This window comes from Rattus rattus, chromosome 13 (assembly GCF_011064425.1).
Source record: "Rattus rattus isolate New Zealand chromosome 13, Rrattus_CSIRO_v1, whole genome shotgun sequence".
Lineage (NCBI taxonomy): Eukaryota > Metazoa > Chordata > Mammalia > Rodentia > Muridae > Rattus > Rattus rattus.
The window spans coordinates 46201853-46225970 of record NC_046166.1 but is presented as its reverse complement, the minus strand read 5'-3'; the positions used below and the strand labels follow the sequence as shown (position 1 = coordinate 46225970).

At 42.6% G+C, this 24118-nt stretch overlaps 1 protein-coding gene across 1 annotated transcript in view; it reads right to left on the bottom strand.

Moving 5' to 3' along the window:
• Positions 1 to 284: 284 nt before the first annotated feature.
• Positions 285 to 24118, bottom strand: part of Asah1 (N-acylsphingosine amidohydrolase 1) — a 30776-nt gene continuing 6942 nt past the window's right edge. Inside the window, exons 2-14 of the mRNA XM_032919485.1 lie at positions 18000 to 18046; positions 13766 to 13856; positions 12918 to 13004; positions 11220 to 11298; positions 8998 to 9072; positions 7289 to 7334; positions 6175 to 6319; positions 5545 to 5599; positions 5356 to 5437; positions 3134 to 3265; positions 2916 to 3039; positions 2459 to 2515; positions 285 to 1435 (exon numbers count right to left, since the gene is read on the bottom strand). Coding sequence (XP_032775376.1) covers positions 1346 to 1435; positions 2459 to 2515; positions 2916 to 3039; positions 3134 to 3265; positions 5356 to 5437; positions 5545 to 5599; positions 6175 to 6319; positions 7289 to 7334; positions 8998 to 9072; positions 11220 to 11298; positions 12918 to 13004; positions 13766 to 13856; positions 18000 to 18046 — 1110 coding nt within the window. The 3' untranslated portion in view covers positions 285 to 1345. The remainder of the gene's footprint in view (positions 1436 to 2458; positions 2516 to 2915; positions 3040 to 3133; positions 3266 to 5355; positions 5438 to 5544; positions 5600 to 6174; positions 6320 to 7288; positions 7335 to 8997; positions 9073 to 11219; positions 11299 to 12917; positions 13005 to 13765; positions 13857 to 17999; positions 18047 to 24118) is intronic.

The following is a 24118-nucleotide window of genomic DNA, read 5'->3' as shown; positions in this document are numbered from 1 at the left end:
TTCATGTTCCTTCTCTAAAACAATCTTGGTGACGCTGCCACTGCGGAAGCAGCTGTGTGCAGTCTCAGGGGGAAAAGCTGCCTTTGTAGGCCTGCAAACTGGGTCGACACTCCTGGGTTAAGAGGTAAGTATTAGTCATGGCAGGTTGTGACCATTTAAGTCATATGTGTAGCAACCTACTTGCATAACCCTTGTTGTTTAATCTAGATATTATGTTCAGCTTGTATCTCTTGATAATAACCCCCCACCCTCAAACCAACACAGGCACACACCCAGTCAGCATGCATGAATGCTGACATGGCTGACAGTGACTGTTTATTGAGCATCATGACACAACTGAGACTGTCCAAAACTAAATGGGTACAGTCTGCCACAAAATACATTTCACTGTCAATTGTGAAAATTAGGAAGATAACAAGTTCTGTTCGAAGTTTTCATAAATACATTGATTTCTGAAAAATACTGTTAATACTATATTGTATGAAAATCTAAAAAAATATGATTAGAAGGAAAAAACATTAAATTGATTATACATATAAGAATTTAAGGGGTTGGGGATTTAGCTCAGTGGTAGCACACTTGCCTAGCAAGCGCAAGGCCCTGGGTTCGGTCCCCAGCTCCGAAAAAAAGAAAAGAAAAGAAAAAAAGAATTTAAAATAATGAGTTTGTGCTAAGTTCTTGAACTCAAGTTTTTGAAGTGTTACTGGCAGGCAAAATAATTAGGAAAAAGAGAACACTTATTCTTTAAAAAAAAATACTGCTTTTATAATGGTTATTTTATACTCCTCCAAAATACCATTTCCAGAGTCAGAGGTCTATTGATTGCCCATTAAAATATGTGTCAAATGTCCATCTGAGGAACTCCAGCCAAGCACAGTGATACTGCACTGCTGTCACTAACAGCAAAGGTGAATGACATGCTGGTTCTAAGAGAGAACCAGGAAAAAAGAAAGCTACTGGTGTACAGAAAAACATAAATATGTAGATTAAAAAAGAAAAGGTGAATGACTTTTACATTAATCACACAGGGCACTGGATTAAACACCATCAGAGAACCTTGATGGGTTCCATAGAGGTCAGGTTACCACTTCCTCAGTGTCGAAGTGAAATGAACTGGCAATTTCTATCTACATGGCGTCCCTTTAAGGATTTACCTATAAGTGGAAGTGATGATGGTGATCAAACCAAACAAACAACAAAACATCTGTAAACAACAGAAACATGAGGACAATCATGACTAAAGACAAGAGGCCTTGAGTCTTAGCCTATGGAAGGAGACCAGGCATGCTGGAGAACACATCTTCAGGTCTGAGTATGTCTGTCCTGTATGCTGGCTGATGTGTGCTCACCAGCCTATACACGGGTCTGGGCAATCTCGAAGGTGGCTTTCAAATTGATCTTTGGTGACATCTATCAAGGTTGTGAATACAGTCAGCTGAAAAAAAAGAGAGTTATTTTCATTTTAAAGATATTTTCAAGCCTAAGATTTGTGTGTACATATTAGCACCCCCCTCCCGCCCCCAGGACTAGCTTTATAATGATATTTAACAGTAACCAGTAAACACTTTGGCTTTGGCTGTGCTTACCCTCAACCCATTTCCCTTACAGTAAACAAAACTGCAGGCATGGGGTAACAAGCACACACCAATGCCTCCTGCTCATGCAGACCATACAGTGCACCACACCATGCAACCACATGGAAACGCCATGCAAAGCAGAAATGGTAGCTTGACCGAGGTAAATCGAGGAGGGCAGTCCCTGGTTATTTGTGAATGCTAAAGGGAAGGGCTTGTTCTAGAAGGCAGAGGCAATGCAGCCTGTTTATTTTAGGAAGACTCAGCAAGAACAAAGAGAAGGGGCTAGGCAGGGCACTGTCCATCAATAACCTCTGTACAAAGAATGACTATCCTAAGTGGGCTGGTTAGGTTTCTCGTTTATACTTCAGGGAAACATAAAGCTATAGAGATACCCCATCCTGGTAAGACATAAGGCTCGACCTGAAAATGAACCTCATGGTCTGCTGTCCAGTCAAGCTTTAGGTCTTATCAACAATACAGTGTAATTTCTGACACAGAAAAGTCAAACTAGACTTAGTCCAATGCCATGCAAGCAAAGCTTAAACGACACTGACAGCATTGCCAAGAGAGGCACTCAAAATGCATTTTAAAAGCCGGATGTTAAAGCTGAGGGAGATGGTGACTGCCTGCAACACCAGCACTCAGGAGGCTGAGGCAGAGGACTGCAGGTCTGAGGCCAGCCTGGGCTAAAAGTGAGCTGAAGGCTGGACTTTGAGATACAGAGACTCTGTCTCAAAACATGAACTGATGAATAAACAAATAATAAACCCGAAGTTGGACCCAACGCATATGCTCGAAATGATCTAAGGCAAGAGAGAAAGACAAAGCATGGATGCAGATTCTTGTCTGAAAGCTGTACGTATTTGTGTGTATGTACATACCTTGTTGAGGACAGGTTTTGTTGATAGAACATCATAGATGGTAGCAAATGACAGATTCTAAGATAAAAAACCAATTGTGTTCAGTGGGTTAAATACAGAACTTTGGTCGCATTTATGCATTCAAATGGGTCATTAAAAACTAAAACATTTTTCAGTCTTCAAAGCCATGTCCCTTAAACACTGCTGGAAACAAAGGTGACCGTTCTAATATATCGTTTTTTCCCCTCTTTCCTCTGGCTTTGAAATGTATTTAACTTTAAAGAATGGTGCTTAACATTGGTGTAAGGAAGGAAAATTACAGCCAAAATTTGCTCCTTAAGTTCAACAGCAAAAGCTCCATAGGTGCGTCAAGAGCAAGTAATAGGGTGCAGATCCCTCAAGACCAAATAAGAACACTAGGACCAAGATGACCCTTAATGGGGACAGTGTCTCTCTGTGTATGACAGTGTACATGTACCTTCTGTGTCGTGTGATTTAGACACTTCTTCGCAGGTGTTCTGCGGTCATCAAGAAACAAGGTGTTTTTCCACCGGTCATAATTGGTTTGTACCACGTACCATCTGCCATGCTTAGGATCAAGTCTAGATACAAAAAGAGATACCCTCTTAGGTTTCACGTTTGACTGGGCTCTTGGGTTTTTGTTTTTTCTTACTTTGCTTTATCAAATATACTTACTCATAGACGTCTAAAGACTGTCTTCTTTCTCGTGTAATCACACAACCTTCTCCAGACTGGTTGCCTCCCAGGATAAAATATGCTGGGGCCGTTATCTTGGTCTTGGTCAATATATTCTTGGCTTCTTCATAACTATATAGAAACATTTTTAAAAGTAAGCATTTTTATTTGAGTGCTGTGTGTTAGTTGTAGAAACTAAAGGGAAATAGGGACCTGAGGCCCCTTATGGAGTTATTTAGCTGAATGAGGACACACACACGGCAACAGTTAAAAGTTTTCTGAATGTGCAGTGACCAAAAATGAGTTCTAAATCACATCAGCGTGAACTAAACGGGAAGCGCGTTGGGGGTGCCGTCCTGAGCTGCATGTGCGACTCCCTGCAGCCTCGGTTCTGAGTGTGCACTTTGCTCTGCTCTGGCCAACACATTCGCCCACACTCAGGACAGCAGCTGGAATAAGACGTGCCGTTATGAATTACCGTACCTCCTAGTTCTTCTGCTCATGTGTAAAAATGGCTTAATTATGAAAACAAACCCTTTTAATAACGTTTACTATTATTCCACAATTGTAAGTATAAAACTAGTTTATCCTTGGGTTGAATTTCATTAAAGGTTTTAAAAATACTACTGTGCACATGTGTGCGCCTGTGTGTATGTGCACATGTGTATACGTGTGTGTGTGTGTGTGTGTATGTGCACGTGTGTGCAGCCATGGGAGAAGGCATGGGCCCGTGGGACTGGAGTTGCAGGTGGCTGTGAACTACCATATGGGTGGTGGGAGCCAAAGGGGGGACCTCTAAAAGAACAAGTCTTCTTCACCACCGAGCCATCTACCGCTCCAGCCTCTGGTTTTCAAACTTTCTAATTGAGTTGCTTATGGGTTTAATAAAAAATAATGTGAAATGAAATTTGGCTACGGATTATGACTGAACTTTCAAAACGGCATTCTGAACACTGACAATCAACTCTGAAAATGAGGATGCTCTACATCCTGTGGTAACAAATATTCAGTCAGATTTGATTCTTATAAAATAAAAGGTGCATCCATGACATTAGTACGCACATTCACTTTTGACTTTAATGAGTGGTTTTAAAGTGCATTCATTTATTTACGGTAACAATTTGATATGTTACAGTAAATCTCTGATATATATATGTATATATATATATAACATACCATATACTTGGAGACAAAGCATTTTTAGATAAAAAAGAGCTTCATGGGAAAGGCTGAGGAAGCACCTCATGAGAGAGTGCTAGGCAGCATGTCTTAAAGCCAGGTAGTAAACAGTACTAGGAGGACCAATGATCTGTATGTGGGAATTTTAGGATGACCCCTAACCTGAAGGAGATCTCAAGAGTCATGCTCTAGGGTTTCTACCCATGCACTTTATTCAACAACAAAAGAAAGGGAAATATAATTACAGCGCTGGGGAAGGGCTGTGGCGGGGGCTCAGTTGGCAGAATACTTGCCTAGCATGCACAGAACTCTGGGTTCCCTCTACAGCACCACATAAAGTAGGGGTGTGTCTGTTAATCGTAGCACTCGCAAAGTAGTGGCCTACGGATCAGCAGTTCAGCATCATCATTGGCTACATAGTGAGTTTGAGACCAGGTCAGAATAAATTAGATCCTGCCTCGAGAAAACAACAAAAGTACACATACACACAAAACACCACAAGGCTGGAGAGCAGTTTTCCAAACTTGGGGAGCAGTAACTTTGGAAATTAGGACTATTAAGAACTGGAGTGGATAATCAAGGAAGACAACCAACGTGTATTCCCTGGAAAGTGTTAAAAAACAAGATCGATGCTCATTTAGTCCAAGACATATATGGCTTAAAGACAATTCAGTACGTTCAGCCGTCAGACTGCAGCTTCTACATTATAGAATTTATAATTTCCCATGGCAAGAAACTGTATTACCATCTACATAAAGATTTTACTGAACAGCATTTCTGATGCACATGGTATAATTTTTTGGAATAATTTTTTGGATACCTTTTCTAGTGTTGATATCTCTAATATCTCTAAATAATTAAATTCATTGCTTTGATAAGAGAGCACAGAGCACACAGAAAACATGAATAATTCCATGTAAGTGTCAAGGAATCACCAAAGAAATGCACTCAATGAATGTGAAACTGGGGCTTGGCAAATATTTTTATATTTTAATGGGTTATATAACAGAGATATTTGATAATAAAGCAAGAAGTCACCTTACCTTGTACTATTTTCCAGAACTGATCTAGTGATAAACCCTACCCATTGGGCATTTTTCTTCCCAAACATCCATTCTAGGATACCTGGGAGAGAGGAAATGCAGACGGTGTCACAGGCCTGAGGAGGGTGGACTACTGCCCTCCCTTACAAAGCCTGCGATTCCCATTGCATCTCCAGACATTCCACTCACCCAGATAGCCACCGTTTAAACTGAAACGTTCATTTAGTGTAAGGCTAAACAGTCCCTAAGAAAAAGACAAAACAATGCGGTCAGAATTGTCCATGTGCTCTGGAAGGCCCCATCCGTGTACCAGGACAGTAGTATCCATCGACTGAACTGTCTACGGGGAACGCGATACGACTTAGGAAATCAGGGGCCACACTTTGTAAAAGAAATGAGGAGCAAAAAGCCATGAACTATGGGACTTGCCTAAGTGAACGAGAGCCCCACGCCTGACACCCACGCTTACCCTGAGACCCTGAGAGCCGGTCACATGCTTTCTATCCTCAAAGGAGCAGACACAAGATCCTTTCTACCTTTCTGTGCCATGGTGTCTCATAGTTCCAAAGTGACAACGACAAGGGCATAAAGTAGAGCTTCAAACTCTTTGTCACTGTGTAGCCCTGGCTGGTCTGGGCATCACTATGTAGGCCAGACTGGCCTTGAACTCGACGACATCGGCCTCCCAAGTGTTAGGGTTGAAGAGGTGTGCCATCATGCCTACCTTCACATTCTTTTTCTGGCCTCATTTTCTTAGACTCCCAGACAGTAAAACCAGGACACAAAACTGCTTATAAAGATACATAACATATTTCTTACTGGTTTGAATCCTGTCAACATGCCCACGTATCCAGCGAAACTTGTAGCCTTGAACACAGTCTTATTGTTCCTCTGGAAGTCCAAATTCACTGTTAAAGGCTTTAATTCTTCTGTCACCACCCAAGTGTTGTTGTTAATGTTCCACCTAACAAAGACAAAAGTCACTGACATTAAAGACAAAGACAGAGGTGAGAGTCCGGCATGACATCCAAGATGGCTACAAACTTGTAATCCTCCTGACTCAACCTTCCAAGGGCTGGAGTTGCAGGCCTGAGATACTATGTGTGGTTTACTGGTGCTTTTTCTACCTGGCCGCTTAGGATCAACCTTAACAAGACTTTCTATGAGTGTGCTATGGTTTGGACTTGAAATGTTACAGGCCCAGTCCTCAGTGCACTGATGTTCAGAGGTCAGACTTTAGGAGGTGATCAGATTAATCCACTGATGGGTTGATAAGCTGAGAGACTACCGGGAGACAACGACAACGTAGGACGACAACGTAGGACGTGGGTCCTGTGTGAAGGGAGCGGGTCCTGGATGAATACCCTTGGAGGGTCCATTGTCTTTACCGTGAGGTGAGCAGCCTCCTCTGAAACCTGCTCCAACCAACACGATGCTCTGAGGCCTTATTAGCTTTAGAAACAGAAGAGCCAGGTGGCCATAGACTGAAACCTACGAACTGTAAGCCAGAATAAACTTCTTCATCCAAATCAGGGGGGTTCTGTCCTTTTTCCAGGGGGTAAAACTCGATGCTTAGAAAAGCTGATTAACTCTGGTCACATAAAGAGTGAGTCCTGATTCAAATGAAGATCTCTAATTAAAAAGCCATCATTTTTTCATAAAGGTAAAAATGACAGACTTCTCTAAAGCAGTAAATGAAAACAAACATCTGTGCCCTTCAAGCATGGTCAGAATTTCTGTTCAGTAGATGTAACTTCTGAGCTATGCCTCCTCAGAGACTGAGACGCGTACTCAGTGCGCCTGCCCTCCTAAGACTAAGGAGTCCAGTCACCTTCACTCACGGTCGTCTTCTACACACGAGGGGCACTTACTCTTCACCAAGGAAACACTACAGAGTCTTATGTAGTGAAAGGATGTCAGGTTGCTTACTTACCCAAGAAATATTCCAAAATCCATGTTTCTTCCATGTAGTAGATGACCTATGAAGAGGAGAGTGACAGAGACACGCATCTACAGTTAAGATAAAATACAATGGATTCTTAACACAGATGGACACAGGCAGATGTCAATATTTACATCCACAATGGTTTCTCCAAGCAATGTAAAATAATTAAGGCTAGTAGCCAGAAAAATCCTTAACAAGTTCAAACTGGTATTACTCTCACACATTAGATATCACGGTATCTAGTATCTGAGGTTAGAGGATACAGTCAGATACGGAAACAGAGCAATGGTTATTCCTGGGACAGCTACAAAGCCATTCTACCAGGATGTGACCTCACAATATGACTTACCCAGTTACAGAGGGCATCTCAAGTATTAGGTGTAAGTCAATTGTCAGGGTGAATGAAGGGCAAGTCACCTGTGCCATGCGTCTTGGTGTCCAGCCAGGAAAAGATAGGAAAGTGAAGCTCATACACAGTGCATGCTGGCTGGGAAATTATGAGACACTGTTTGTTCTGAGTCTCTGGAAAAGCATCTGTCAGTGCCTGTGGTGATTTGAATAAGAATGGCCTCCTCAGGCCCACGCATTTGGACGCTTAGTCATCAGGGAGTGGCCCTATTTGAGAAGTAGTAGGTGTGACCTTGGTGGAGCAAATGTGTCACTGGGGATGGGCTTTGAGTTTTCAAAAAGTAGTTTTTGCGGTTTTAGCTTTTATAAGCTGACAGGAAAGATGTTGGGGTTGTAGCCTTAGCCCTGAATTCTGGGCTAAGGCCCTGATCTTAGGGTGTGCACTCAACAAACTATCCCTGTCTGAGATTATTGTGTGGTTTGTGGGCAACTCCTTTTTCAATAAACAGTTTAAACACACACAAAAAAAAAAAAAGCCCACACCAGGCCCAGGTTCTCAATCTCTGATTCTCTCTCTCTCTGTGTCTCTCTGCCTCTCCCTCCCCCTGCTCCCCTGCTCCCCTGCTCGGAGATCAGTATGTGAAGTTCTCAGCTATTTCTTCAGTACCATTCCTGCCTGCTGCCAAGCTCAGTGATAACAATGGATTAAGCCTCTGAAAGTGGAAACAAGTCCCAATTAAACATTCCTTTTATAAGAGCTACCTTGGTCACGGTCTCTTCATAGCAACAGAATAGTGACCAAGACACTGCCTCTGCACAGGTCACAGAGGACCCTTGTGAGGTCTTCTGCTAAGCTATACAGTGGGATAAATGGACGATGCAGCAAACACGAACATTTCTGTGAGGTGGAGGGAAAGGTGGCTCAGTGGCTAAGAGCACATGCTTGGTGACAGCACAGGTTCGGTTCCCAGCACCCACGTGGCAGGTTTAACTGACTGTAATTGCAGTTGTGAGCAATGAGACGCCCTCTGCAGCCCCCTGGACTATCAGACATGCGTGTGGTTCACATACAACACATTTAGGCAAACACACACACACCTAAAATGATCCTTTTTAAAAAAGAATGTTTCTAGACTAGAGCACTTCTTCCACATTTTCCACACATCTCATTTAAAGTTTAATAAGCACTGTAGTGGTCTTAAAACAAGGCTAATTTTCAGTGCACTTATAAGAATTTACCGGGATATACTAAACGATATGCAACAGACGTAGCAAACCTAGTTAGCATAGTTAGCACATGCTCTACCTGACTCTCAGAACCACACTGAATGATGTGCCCTGCAGATTACCTTTTCCATCTTCAGTTATGATCGATGTACACATGGTGAACAGTTCATAGAAAATGTTGAATGAAATAATCTCTCCTGTGGAGAAAGACAGGGCAGCGATTCACAGTGTTAACAACCGTGACATCGTAAGGAAAGTGCCATTCACCTTTTAATCTAAAGGGGTGCAGTTAATCGCTCTCACTCTGTGAGCAGCACGCTTTTTTACCTTGGCCGAGTTTATTTTCACTTTATTTATGTTTTGATGAATCTCACTCTTACCATGAACTATTAATCTATTTTTCCCTAGGGTTATTTATATTTGGTAATTACTTGTGATAGCTTTTTATATAATAAGACCTTCTTCTCATGTAGATGACACATAAAAAGTATATATTTCCAGTATGTTATTCCCCCAACCCCCATATGTTATCTTTTTAAGTTTTCTTTTTTTTTTTTGAGACAGGGTTTCTCTGTGTAGCCCTGGCTGCTGCCCTGGAACTGACTCTGTAGATCAGGCCAGCCTCAAACTCAGGGATCTGCTTCCTCTGCCTCCCAAGTACTGGGACTAAAGGTGTGTGCCACCACTCCCCAGCAGTTATAATATTTTTGTATTTATTAATGTGTGCACATACGTATGTATGTGTGTGTCACTGTAAGTGTAAGTTTGGCATGGTCCACATGTGGTGGTGAGAAGAAAAATGTGAGTCCCAGGAATCTGGAACTTAGGTTGTAAGGCTTATCACAAGCCCTTTACTTGTTGATCAAGCTCACTGGTCCTTACAAAAAAACCATTATTTAGTGAAGCAAAACAAACGAAAGCACTAGCCAAGTCTGTTGAGAATCAACCGAAAATTTCCACTAGCTCTCCTGTGAAAAGCACTGCTGCTTACAGAAAATGCTGACTCGATGGCTGTGATTGGTTTTAGTGAGCAAAGCATTTTCCAACAAATGACACAAACTGAAAAACTGAAAGTGAAATCTTTCAAGAGCTGGGCGGGGCTGTGCATGCCCAGAATCCCACTGCCCCCCAAGCAGGAGCAGGCCCTGAAACCGAGGCCAGCCTGGCTACATAGCAGTGACTTAAAAAGGGGGAAGGTGATCCATGAAAATAGAAATTAGTAGCCCCCCAAAAATCACTACCTAATTTAATAAATGATATATAATAATTTAGAATATATATTATAGAATTATTATATCTAGATATATAATAATATAGAATAATTTGATGAACGATATATAAGATCTTTTCTCCCAAAATTAAAGAGATGCCTTTGAGAAACCAATACCTAAGCAGAGGTGTCATTAAATATATTCATGATATTCTAATGTCATTCACAACATTGGCTGTCAAGGTGGCAGGCTGATTCTAAAGCGTACGGAGTGCGAACGGCCAGCACGGCCCGGAGAATGCAGAAGCTGACACACAGCATAAAGCTTCAGTTACTGAGCTCACAAGGGACTGACACGGACAGACACAGAAGAGAGTTCACAGAGATAGGTCAAGATGCCACTCTGATACAAAGATAATCAATTTTAGTAAATGCTTCATCAATTAGAAATAGATGATGAATCCTTGACTAAGGTTTTGCCTTTCCCCAAAATCGAGGAATATAGAAAAAGTCAAACTGAGAAAAAGTCAGCAGCTCACCAGGGAAATGTAGTGTCAATGTGAGAAAATTTAATTTCTCATGTTATGCTGTCAACCATCCTGTTCACTTTAGGAAATTGCCTGGAAGAATTTGCAGGGCTGAGGGCATCCCTAGCTGCCCTGTGGCTGAAGAGTTCAGTTCAGGAGAAATCAGTGCATGCACCCATTAAAGAAACCAGAGCAGGAACGCACGCACGCGCACATCGATTTTGGCCTCACTGTTGTTAAAGTCTGAAAACCAACCATATAGTCAGGAACCCGGAATGGCAGGGTTAGGAGAGCACCACAAATGCACAAACGCTCCGTTTTATGTCTAACAGGGTGAACACAGAAGAGGGTTGGTTACTTGTGGAGGCAACCTTGTCTGTGGATGGGCAGATGAAGCATTTTGGAGGACAGGAATTTCCTTCACCTTTTATGCGTGAGACGTGCATGCATGCATGCATGCATGAACGCATGTGCAAACCTTCGATGAGCTGTTTATATATTTAGGGTTTGTGCATTTCCTTGTATGTAGGACTAGGACATCCGACTTCAACACGATTATGTCACAGGGTTTCATTAAATGTTTTAAGCATTGCAAGGCGAACTTTACCTAGAGGAATCCCAGTAACATCTGCAATCCCCCTCATTTCCTCTCCAAAAGGGCCAGGAATGCTGCCAATCAGGCCAGGCTGAAAAGAAAGAAGCCGATGAACCCCGAACACTTGCTTTGCAATCTGGTTCTCTGACTAGAACGCTTTTTTTTTTTTTAATGCATAAGTTATTTTAAATCATTTACATCGTGTATTTCTAAAGAAATCTATATAGTGCTTCGTGTTGGACTCCTACAAGACCTGTGAGTCTCAGATTTTGTTTTCCTCCTGATCTTTGGTCCAGTTCCCAGAGAGAAGGACACTGGAGTCATTCTACCTGCATGGCTTACGGTGACCCACTATCTAATCAACAAAATGAGCAAAGTGGTTCTTCTTCACTCTTCAGCAGCCTGCAACACTCAGCAGCAAACAGACAGCGTTCTGCTGTTTCCCAGAACTGTCTGTCACTATTAGCGGCTGGTCCTAAGCTGCACAGTTCGATTCAGTGTGGGAATAACACATGCGCAAATTCAATGATGGACACTGCCTCTTATTCTCAACCTCAACTGAGCACGAACATTGAGGGCACAATTTATATTCTCTCGCCCAGACAATGTGGCTGAAAAGCCCTCTTTTCACTTTGTCTGCTTACTTATTTGTGTACCGGGTATATTCACACACATGCCATATAAGGCATGTGGGAGGTCAGAGGGCAGCCTGTAGGTGCCGCTTTGCTCCTCCCACTAGGAAGGCTCTGGTGATGGGCCCCAGGCATCCGGCTTGGCACTGAGCTATCTCACTGCTCATATTCTGTTTTCTGCATAAGGTGACCTCACTAAGCATACTATTTGTTTCCCTGTGAATTCAAAGCAGTGGGAGTGAAATGTTCCAGCCAACCTAACAACTATGACTTAACGGCAAGTGTCAAACACAACACTTTACAGAGAGTGATAGGTCATAGTCCTCACAGCCACCGTATGAAATAACGACTATTACTAAATATTATCTTTCCAAATAAGAAAACTAAAGTTTCATAGCGGCATAACTGAGGCATCCTTAAAATGCAGTGATTTCAAGGGATCAAAAGCTGCACAACGGATTTTAAACCGTGGCATAAACTGCCCTGCTGCCTCCCTACTGACATTCAGAGTAGAGGAGGGTTTGGTCCTGGGCACCTGAGGACTCATTTCCCTTTAGTTCCTACCAACTTTTATTCTGGGTGAATCTGCTACATGAAATGCATTTGATGACTGTGGTAAAGAGGTCAGCACAGTTGAGCTTCCAGGGTCGCAGTTACCAATGGACTCCACAGAATACACAGTTAGGCTGAACATGTCCTTTTACCTTTATCTAGAGAAAACTCTTTGAGTTGCTCTGAAGCCTAAACTTTTCCTGTCTCATGCTGGTGTCAAATCTGGGGCTTCGGACATACTTATGGTGGAACTCCACCATTGAGCTATACTCTCAAGGGGAAAGAAACTAGGTTTTCGGTAGTACATGTGTATACCAAACTGTAAGAGCTCAACAGTTCATGCTCCTGATGCAATCTGTGCATTTTCCCTTGCTCTGAGGACCTTGTGTGGACCAGGTAGGCCCTGTGGCTGCTGCTTCAGTGTCTCTGCCCCCAAGCACCTTTTTTTTTTTTTTTTTTTTTAACTCTCTACGTTCATGTGCTTATCTATGTGTCCTTAAAGTTAATGGAAGAAAATATTTCTTACCAACTTTTCATCCACCATCTGCATTATTTTTCCACTTGGCACAAATGCATTCACTAAATTTGAGATGGAATTCACTAAAGTTCTCAACTGAAAAAAAAAATAAGACAGTAAAAAGACATAAAGCACTGAGATTTAAGATTAAAATTGCTGTCACGAAAACAAGGCAGACCTGGCTTGTTCAAAATATGTAACAGGACAGCACAGTTTGAAAGTGATTTCTGTGAGTATCCGAACACAGTTTTCTCTTTAAAGTAGCACTGCTTCTCAATCATTCAGGTGAAGGAAGAGTACGAAGGGAAGGAGAGACAAATTCTAAGCCCCAAAATTATAAAAGGCTACAGGGAAATGACATATTTCCCTCTGTCAATTACTATACATAGTAAAAGAGAATCAAACGTATACCTTTGAACATTCAGTAGTAATTTTAAAGATTATTACTTTTATTTTATATGTATGAGTATTCTGTATCTGTCCCATGTGCATGCCTCACGCCAAACAAAGCCAGGAGGGCATCCAAGTCCACTGAAGTAGACACTCAGGTGAGTGTGAGCTACGCTGTGGTGCTGTGAACTGCTCCTGGGTATCCTCAAGTGCTCTCAAATGACAACCCATCTTTCTGTCTCCCTTAGTAGTATTTTTGAGACAGCGTTTCACTATAGCTGAGGCTGCCTTGGAACTCACTATGTAGACCAGGCTGGTCCCTAAACTCCTAACACTTGTCCCGCCAGTCTCCCCAGGCACTTGGATTATGGGTGTAGGTTTCCATATGCAACTTATAAAGTAGTTTTTAAAAGGCAGAATTATATTTCATAAAGTCAGAACAAGAAGAGCCAACACTTATAACATACCACGGGTGCCTTGTGAGCCAATAATTCATGCCATCTCTTGTAGGGTGGTAAATCAAGATTTATGGTGTACCACGGAACTGGTCCTCTATAGCTGCAATGAGAGGGCGCCATCTTGAAATGCAGAAGTGACTTTTAGAAGGAGGGTTATAGAGCTGAAAGGATGGACTAGACACATGGTCATGGCAACAGGATAGAAGTTAGTTACTCAAATCTGCAAAAAAAATCAGAGTTGGCACCCGGTGCTTCAGCCCTCTTGTGCACATGCAATTTGAAATAGACTCAGAAAGCACAGCAGAGAATTCCACATTCTGAGCCAGTCCTAAGAATCCTGGTGCTCAGGATGCCGGGCTACATTGTGAGACCCTGACTCACAAAAGAAAGAAAGGAAGGAAGGAAGGAAGGAATGAAGGAGGGAAGGAAGGACAAGAAAAAGAAAAATCATACAAATGAACGATTATACTTACTAGGTCTGAAAAGTTAATATGACTTGGTGATATGTCAGTCAATTGTGACTTAGGCTACAACTTAAAATACTGCTGACAGAAAATACCTACTTTGGGTTTTTTCCTAACTATTTGTAACAATTTAGTTTAGGCCCAGGGCACTAGACTGTCTAGACACTAGGACACTTCAGCACTTGGTTTTCTAGTCTGCAATGCTCTGTCAGTCAGTGAAACACCATTGCCAAATTGTTCTCTTGTTATGGCTTCAGTGAGGTCACCTTGTAAGCCCAGAGTGGTAAGAATACAAGCTTCCCATGATGGCCTCTGATTCTCCAAGGCAAACTCATCTTTCCCAGTCCTCTTGTGCACTCTTACCTGTCTATTCTGTCATGAGCACTCTCAAGTTCCTACTCATACACTCGGCAATCTCTGTTCTTGGGGACGCAGCGATGTTCAGCCATTATTAATGGTGGCCATATTCCTAGTGAACAAACTATACAGTTGCTTCTGCTGCTACAGCAGCTTCATTTTCTGGCCTATTTTGGGAGCAGAGGCTGAGACGAAGCCTCATGTAGCTCAGGATGACCTTGAATTCAGGAACCTCAAATCCTCCTTGCTCCAACTCAGAGCTGAGATCACGGCCGTGCACCACCCCAGCTTCTCATACTTTTAAACAAACTGAAATAAGTTTCAGGGGTGCAGCATTCAATGACTTATTAGATTAAAAGCTAAATCGAAAAACATCCATCACCTGAGCCATTTATTACTTGAGAAAAGTACAGGGTACACTGATGTGTGCTGCAGTGCTACCTGGCTCTTAACAGATCATCTAAACTTATACTTACAGCCAGGGAGGGGTTACTTCCTGAAAGTCATTTACTGGGCCACTCTGCTTACTTTACTACTATGATATGTGGTTCTTTAAATCATGTTGAGACTTGGAATCCAGGTATGGGTGGAAGGTTTTATGAAACTGTTAGCCAGTATCCATTCATGTTATGATTTAGACGAAGAGAGAAATGCACTCAATCTTGGAACTATACAATTAAATAAAACTACAGCGAATGAATTTCATTGTTCTTTTTCAAGTTCCTCAGTTCTTTAGAAGTTCTTTGGGGTGGGGTGGAGGAACCTTTTCATTATAGCAATTCTTCTTCTAATCATGTTCCTCATGCAAAAATTGTGTCCCACAGTTTAGTGATCGGTACTCCACTTATGGACTGATGGAACTATACCATCCCTTCCTGCAAGCTGGGCATTTGGATTTCCAGGTCTAGTTGCAGTAATGACACGTTATGCTCTTGGAACTATGGGTACTGGTGACTGGTGCTGTCCTATCTAACAGAAACCGTGCATCCCAACTGCCTTCTATAAATTCCTGAGTCTTCTTCAGTTGAGTATTGGACAGGCCCAAGCATTTGACAGAGGAAACAGAGAGTAAGAAGATCATTATCAGAGAGGATCAGACTTCTGTGGCACTAGAAACCCTGATAATAAAACCTCCAGTAATCAGAAGTTTCTGAGAACTGGTTTAAGAGAGTTGCTCTAATAATTAAAGCGTGATTTAATCTTATATTTTTTTCACATAAAGTATCTTTTCTAAGGTCTTCTTGTATTTAAGAACTGCCCCTCTATTTCCTATGGACACAAAAGGTGTCCGCCTCATGTGGGCAGTGGAGGTTACATGAAATGTGTAGAAAGTACTTAGCATTCGTGAGCAGTAGAGACTTCCGTAGTAGGTTTTGCTACTGTACCATAAACACAGTAACTGTCATGTCAATTTGAGATTTAGCATTTGCGAAGCCCAGTCACTGCAATCGTAAAGGCATCGGAACCCTCCTGGCTCTCCAGGTGGCTTGTAAACTCGACCGAGCGCCACAACGCGCAAGCGCATGCGCACATGGAGCGCAGGTGCAGAGCACTAAGGAGCAGCAGAAGAATCGCTTAATGGGATGCCTGCCGGTGCTGCGGGGTGGTGTGGCGCTGAGTTCCTAGACATCTGCACCCCTGGGACTGGTCAGGCCAGACGAACAGGTGTCCCTGGCTCCTTCCTCCCTCACAGTTGCTGCTGCAGGCCACCAAGACCCATGCACTTGGCTGAAAAGGATGACCTCACAGGGCCGTGAGGAAACTCATCAATTAAAGGTACGCAAATGACATCTCCCAGATGTCAAGAGCTGTTGCCGTGCAGTTCAGAAAAGAAAAGGTTAGGAACAGGGCAGAGGATTTCAGTGTGGAAGGATGAGGTAGTGAAACAGGAAGAAATAACAGTAGAAATCGCAAGTAAAGAGAAAAAACACGTACGCACGCGTGTACAGCGTGCACATACACACACACACACAGAGTAGCAAGCTGCATTATGTTTAGTCAGGGAAGGTTTCCACTTTATAATGTAGTCTCAGATATCTATCTATCTATCTATCTATCTATCTATCATCTATCTATCTACCTACCTATCTATCTATCTATCTATCATCTATCTATCATCTATCTATCTATCTATCTATCTATCTATCTATCTATCTATCTATCTACCTATCTATCATCTATCTTACATTTATAAGGTGGTAGGGGAAAGGCCTTTAGTACTCATTAAACGTTCAGTGGACTGGGCAGTAAGAGCAGCCAGGAGACACAACCAGGAAGGCAATGAAGGCCAAGATGCTATCAGTAGTGATGGAGAACAGGACCTTGCCTGAAGCTCTTCTCCTAGATCTTCACATAGGGGAGTGAACAGAGGTAATCTCAGTTCCTCTTAACCAACAGCTACTGACACGGCGTCAGTAGGAGTCGGCAGAGTATAACTTTCTACTTTACTACAAACAGCATCACTTGGTCATTTGTAACCTGGTATTTCCTATGCCCGGACCACTGCATGATCTATACTGTTTGAGCCTACGTGGCTCCGCGGGTGGTTTGCAATCCAATCCAAAGGACGGAACGCACACATGGACAAACAGCACAACAGATACAAGCAGTCAGTGGGCATCAGAAATGCTTACAGGGATGGCCACTGGTGACGCTCCAGTCTCCCAAGGGTACCGGCAGAGGTTACTGAGAATACTGCATTAGGAAAAGGGCTGGTTGGAACTTGTAACATTACAAAACCCCAAAGTCCTGGCTACACTCCGCTTCTTCCACACAGCCCCGTACTTGTAGAAAGAGGGAAGGCCAGGGGCCAAAGACAGATGTTCCTTACACCTTTCTTTCCTTCTTCCTGCGTCCTGTTCCCTCTGGGCCTCTCGCCTAGCATGCCATATTTCTGAGACTTAATCCATCTCTAAGAGTTGGAAAGACGGAAATGTGAACTGAAACTGTTAGACGAAAATAAACCGGAGCTTCAGCCTTGTCCTAGGGTTTTCGATCTTCTTTTGCCTGAAGCTTTATCAAGTCAAGGTTTACTTCTCGACTCTTTCATATACACGTTCCACACTTCCAGTGCAGTCGGAGGGCCTATATACAGGCACCACAGAGTACCAGAGCTCAGTGGGTGTGATACAATCGCTGTTCATCACAGAGCAAGAGTGCTCCTGAGGGGACAGAGTGGTTTGGTGATGTGCAGGAAACCTTTGTTTTCCTAATAATTTCATGGGCAAGAAATAGACATTTTAATCAGATTACCTTCATTTCTGCCTTAGTCATATACATACGACACACACATAAGGAAACCAAACCTTGTCTCCAGGTGGAAGAGCTGGCTTGGGTTTCTTTTACCTCTATTATTTCTAGAAGATTACTATAAAGAACAGGATGTGCACAGGACAGTGGTTTCATCATCTGAGCTCACTCACGTTGGTCCAGAAGGAGGATAAGTTGATTTTCTGCAATCTTCTGTCCACTAAAAAAAACAAAAAAACAAAAAAACAAATAAAAATAAACATTTCACAAAATTATAAATGCTTTCTAGTTGAAGGAGCTTTTTGAAAAAGTATAATTACGAAAAAAAAACATCCTTTTAAACCGTTTCACTATTTTTGCTTGAGATAGGGTCTCCCTCCCTATATGGTTCAGGCTGGCTTCAAATTTATTATTTTGTAGCACATTCATGCTGACCTCAAAATCATCATCCTCCTGCCTGGGTTTACTGAGCACTGAAATTACAGGCATATGTGCCAACCACTGGAATTCAATACCTTTTAAGAAATATTTTATTTTTATTTCATATATTTTAGCATTTTATCTGCATGCATGTGTACCTTATGCACGCCTGGTACCTGAGGAAATCAGAAGAGAATGGAGGAATTCCCAAGACCTGAAGCTACAGTTGGTTGTGAGCTACCATGTGGGTGCTGGGAACTCAACCCCATCCTCTGTGAGAGAAGTATGCACTCTTCCTTCTGTGTTATCACCCGGCATCCGCATGGGCATTTTAAGATAAAAGCCTCACCTCTCAAATCCCCAGATCCTCACTGTTTCCACTCAGTTTACACAAAGGCAAGGTGTTACATTGTATTTTACATTGTTATACTGAGTAAAGAAGTGTGAACGGAGATGGGACACATCTCTACGTGGTAACACAGCTAATCACCCAGAGTCAGAGGCTTGATGGGAAGGAGCTTTACTTTGATCTCTGAGGCAACTCTATGGCCGCGTGACCTGAGATTGGCATCTCAAACCAGATTTGCAGGGCACAGTGCATAAGGCATTTACTAATAACCTACCTAACCTAACCTACCATCACTCCTAATAGCACGGGTATCAGCAAACACTTCCCAAACCTCCCTTGCTGCCATGTACATCCGTCCTCTCCCCAGAACACCCACGCTCTGACCTGGTGAACTTCTAAAATCCAATCCAGATACTTGCTTCCCCTCCTCCCCGCTGCCCCAACTCTTGCGGTACAGTGTCATCAACCTCCTGTAGAACACAGCCATCTCCTCCCATACGGTTCCATATTGACACACATCTCCACTAGAAGATGTTGTATTAGTAATTAATTATCTGTGCCTTCTCAATGCTGCACTATGTTCCCTGATAGGAGGGCAGTCCCAACACTGAGGTCACTGCCGGGGACAGTGAATGAATGAGGCTGGATCAGGGATGACCGTTCATAGTTAGTAGCAAAATTGAATTTTCCCCTAACACAAAATCAGTCAAAAAACCTTCATGCCAATTAATGACTCTTGTTACTTCTTCCATGTAGCAAGCATGTTTATCTCCTGGCCTCTAGTGATCGGAGACTTGGAAAGGAAAGGAAAAGCCCAGATCTGCAATAAGAGGAGGCAGAGAGGCGGAGGGAACCACTGTGTGTACAGGTGGAGCGTAGACTGTCTCTGCTGAGCACTGAGCAGTGGACGTCGCACACTTGACTCTGCCAGCATGGCATGCGCGTTTGTAGAGTCATTTCACTCTCGCCAAAATGGATACGTTTCTTGTTTAAACATGTTTCCAGTGAGCTCTTTAAGATACAGTATTAAGAAGTCTGTAGCAAAAAGTCCTTTGTGTTAAACAATACTGATTGTAAAAGTTCTTGCTCAAAAAATGTTTCAACCTCAGCTAGGACCTCAAAGAAAATGTACAAAACTTTTGTGTTACCCGGCTGTCTCCAGGCTGTTCTAATGAAGGGCCGGATCTCTGCTTCTGCTTGTAGCAAAAGTTCACAGTCTACAACGCTGACAACAAAAACTGCACACAACAACCACAACTTATATTAAATGCGGTGCAATTTGTTTGAAACAGCATCCTACCCAGTAGCCCTAGATTACCTGTAGGTCACCATGTAGTATAAGCTGGCCTCAAACTCCTGGACATTCCTCTGTCTCTGCCTCTTAAATGCTGGGATTGAAGGCATGTACCAAACATTTTGCTCAGGTATTTAAAAATTGCTTTTTATGGGGTTGGGGATTTAACTCAGTGGTAGAGCCCTTGCCTAGCAAGCGCAAGGCTCTGGGTTCAGTCCCCAGCTCCGAAAAAAAGAAAAGAAAAAAAAATTGCTTTTTATGTTTATTTATTGTTAGTGTGTATGTTAGGGACATGTAAAATGGCATCGAGAAACAAATGGTGCAACTATTAACATGGTGATTACTATAACAGGAATTCAGTAGATTGCGGGAAGAAGCAATAAAAGATATCGAACTTCTAAACAAAGTGGGTTCTAGCAAACAAAAGAAAAGAAAGAAAGCAATTAACCAAGCAAGCAAGCAAGCAAGCAGTGATCAACTTCAAGGAACAAGCTCAGAAAGGTAAGGCGCAAATTAGTGTGAGTAAAGCTCGGTGTGGCTGGGGTCATAGAACAGCGGTGCCTGCTTATGTAGCCTGCACCAGGCTCTGCCTTCAGTACCAGTAATGCCACAAACAGAGTCGCATGATTTGGGACAACTGGTAGAGGACCTCAGAACTACAGATAAGTCAAATCTAAGCATACTGGGCAATGGCCAATATCGACACGTAAAACCAGTTGACCATTTCCAATTATACTGCTCAAAAATGAGATATTATAATTGCAATAATTCTGTCAAAATTTACTAAACAACAGTGAAAGCAAAACAAAGCAACAACAACGAGAGATCTGAAAAAGGAAACTGAAGAACATAAAGGAGACAAGATGTCCGGGCGCCACCCAAGGCAACAGGGCAACAAAATGAAATAAGCAACACTAAATAGGAAAGTAATGCTGTGTGAACACCCAAAAGAATCTTCTGGAAACTGACCACAAGTATTAAGTACAAGGCTACAAGACACTGGATCAATATACCAAGTTAGCAATCATATATCTATATAATGAAAAGAAAGCTGAATTAAAGAAAAACAATTCCATTTATAATAGCATCAAAACAATAGCTACAAAGTCCGTATGTCCAATCCTGTGACTCCACATGCTGAGCCACACACACACACACATAAAAATTAAAAAGAATATTTAGAAATAAACATAACCAAAGAAATTCAAAGCTTAATATACCTAAAACTACAAAACACTGTCCAACAAGATCACAACATAAGTAAATAAAAGGTGTTGCGTTAGTGGGGTGGGAGGTTTGATTCTGTTGAAATGACCAGATTCCTGAAATTAATCTACAGGTTTCAGCATAAAGAATGGCTAAAATCATCTTGGAAAGGAACAAAATTAGAGGACTCAGCTTTAAAACTTCCTATAAGAAATGGGGCGATGAGAGAGAGGACGGGGTCTAGAGGAAGTGAACAGGATAGGAGATGGAAGAGAAAAGAGAAAGGCAGGGATCATGTCTCATTGAACCCCCCACACACAGACACACACACAGACACACACACAGACATACACACAGACACACACACAGACATACACACAGACATACACACAGACACACACACACACAGAGACACACACAGAGACACACACACAGACACACACACAGACACACACACAGACAGACACACACACAGACACACACACAGACACACACACAGACACACACACAGACATACACACAGACATACACACATATACACACATACTTACATACACACATATATTCATATACACAAGACACAGATACACATATCACACACACATACCCATACATACTCACATACACACGGACACATATCATACATAGACACACACACATACATACACACACACAGACACACAGAGACATACACACAGACACACATACACACATACATACATACACATATGCACAGACATACACACATACACAGACACACACACATACACACACATACATACATACACACACACAGTCATACACACACACAAACACACAGAGACATACACACACACACACACACACACACACACACACACACACACACACACACACACACCATGAAAGCAGAAGGGGACTCTGAGATGGAAAAGGATCAGTGGGAGGGGAAGGGGAAGGAGAAGGGAGACAATCACCAGTGCTAGGGTAGAAGCAGGAGCAGAGGACACACACACACGTATGTGGTAAAATATTACTTTAAATGAAGTTAAAATCTGGCTACAGTAGTAGTGTAGTAAGTTCCTATATGCTGGTCCTCTGCTTAGCGAGAAAGGGCAATCCTACGGCAGTCATAGTAACAATACGTCTTGAACACACGGCAAACAGTGGGTGCTACCATGATAATAATAGCCAGTGTTGCTATTACTCATGTGGCCAGCATGAGGGATCTCGCAGATGGATCTCTCATGCTGCCAACAAGGTGCAAAACAGCACCTGCTTTACAAAGCCATCTGGCCGTCCCTCGGACAGGTAAACAGTGACATCAAACCCAGCAATCCTGATCCTACATATAGCCCAAGATACAGGATGACATAAACCCCCATAAAAAGGTTATAATTTCCCGAGTGTTACTCATACCAGCCAAAAAGTGGGAGAGCTCAAATGTCCACCACCTGCAGAATGGAGAAACAAAATTAGGCTATGTTTTGTGATGGAATATTGTTTGGCAAGAAGAAACGATGAACTGATATACGCTACAAGAAGGATGAACCATAAAACAACTGTATAAAGTAGAAGATGCCAGTCACAGAGAGCCATACAGACGGCTGCCTCTGAAATGGGCAGAGCAGGTTAAGTCTACAGAGAGAGGTTCTGTCTGTGGTTCCGTAAGGATGGCAGTTGGAAATTAATACGATAAATGTGGAGGTTTTCCTCTTAGGGGGTAAACTGTCCACAGTGACTATGTGACTATGCTGAATCTATTTTATTGTTTGTGTGTGTGTGACGACACATGTACATCTGTGCACACACACACACACACCACGTCCACTGTGAAGGCCAGAGGAGGACACTGCATGTCCTGTTCTATCACACCCCTTTGAGAAAAGGTCTTTTGCAAACCTGGAATGCTATGTTTTGGCTGGCCCAGCAATCCTATCTCTACCCAAGTAGTGGGACGCTGGGTACACAGTGGGACTCTGGGTGCACATGGTCACGCCTGTCATGTCACATGGGGATCTGAGTTCTAGTTCTCATGTTTTTACACTGAGTGTTCCTACCCACCAAGCTATTTCCCCAGCTCCTCTCCACTTTCAGAGACTAAGAACTCCCCATGCTGGTTATACCTCACCTAATCAGCATTTACATGGATTTCTGAGTCCTGAACTCTGGTCCTCACGGTTGTGTGGCAAGTGCTTAGCCACTGAGCCATTGCCTCAGGCCTCCCAACTGTTCACTTTTAATGATGAGCTGTGTTTCACGAGGGCTATCTCCACAGAGCAATTAGGAAGACAATGACAATGGGAAGGGTGTTTAAAGTAAGCTCTTAATCCATCATTGAGATGAGATAGGCAACACCTGAACCTAATTAGTTCAGAGAGATATATATACATATTTATATATATATAAATACATATATATATAATATATATATAATGTATCTGAGAGAGAGATAAATTAACTTTTAGTGCCCCATGTATCACAGCCACAATCAATTAAAGAAGCTCAGCTGTAAACAACTAGTGTACCAGGAGATACTGTGATGAGTGGCCTGACTCTCGAGCATGTAATCGTCTAGTCAGGTAAGAGCAGAAACGACTGCAGGTGGCTGAACTTGGGGAGGGGACGGGAGAAGGAATGGACTAGGAGCCTACCCTACGGCTCCCTTCTCTTTACCCATATATACCTGATATATATTTCCAAATAGTAATTCTTTAGTTTGTATGATTTTTACTTTACAATACATGGAGAACTTTCAGAGAATGAGTCTCTGGCGTTTTTAAATGTTTGAAATGACTACTACCCAGAACTATTTCAAAGCAGTAAGAGCTGCCCCATGCAGGGCAAGATGCCGCACACCTGTACTTCCGGCATTTGGGAGGTGTAGGCGGGAAGATCAGGAGTTTAAGGTCATCCTCAGGACATACTGAGTTCAAAGCCAGCTGGATGAGTCCCTGTGTCCAGTCACAGAAAGAAGGAAGGGGAGCTTGGGGAGACAGCTCAGTGAGTGAGAGTGTCATCTGGAACACAACTGTGAAGACCTG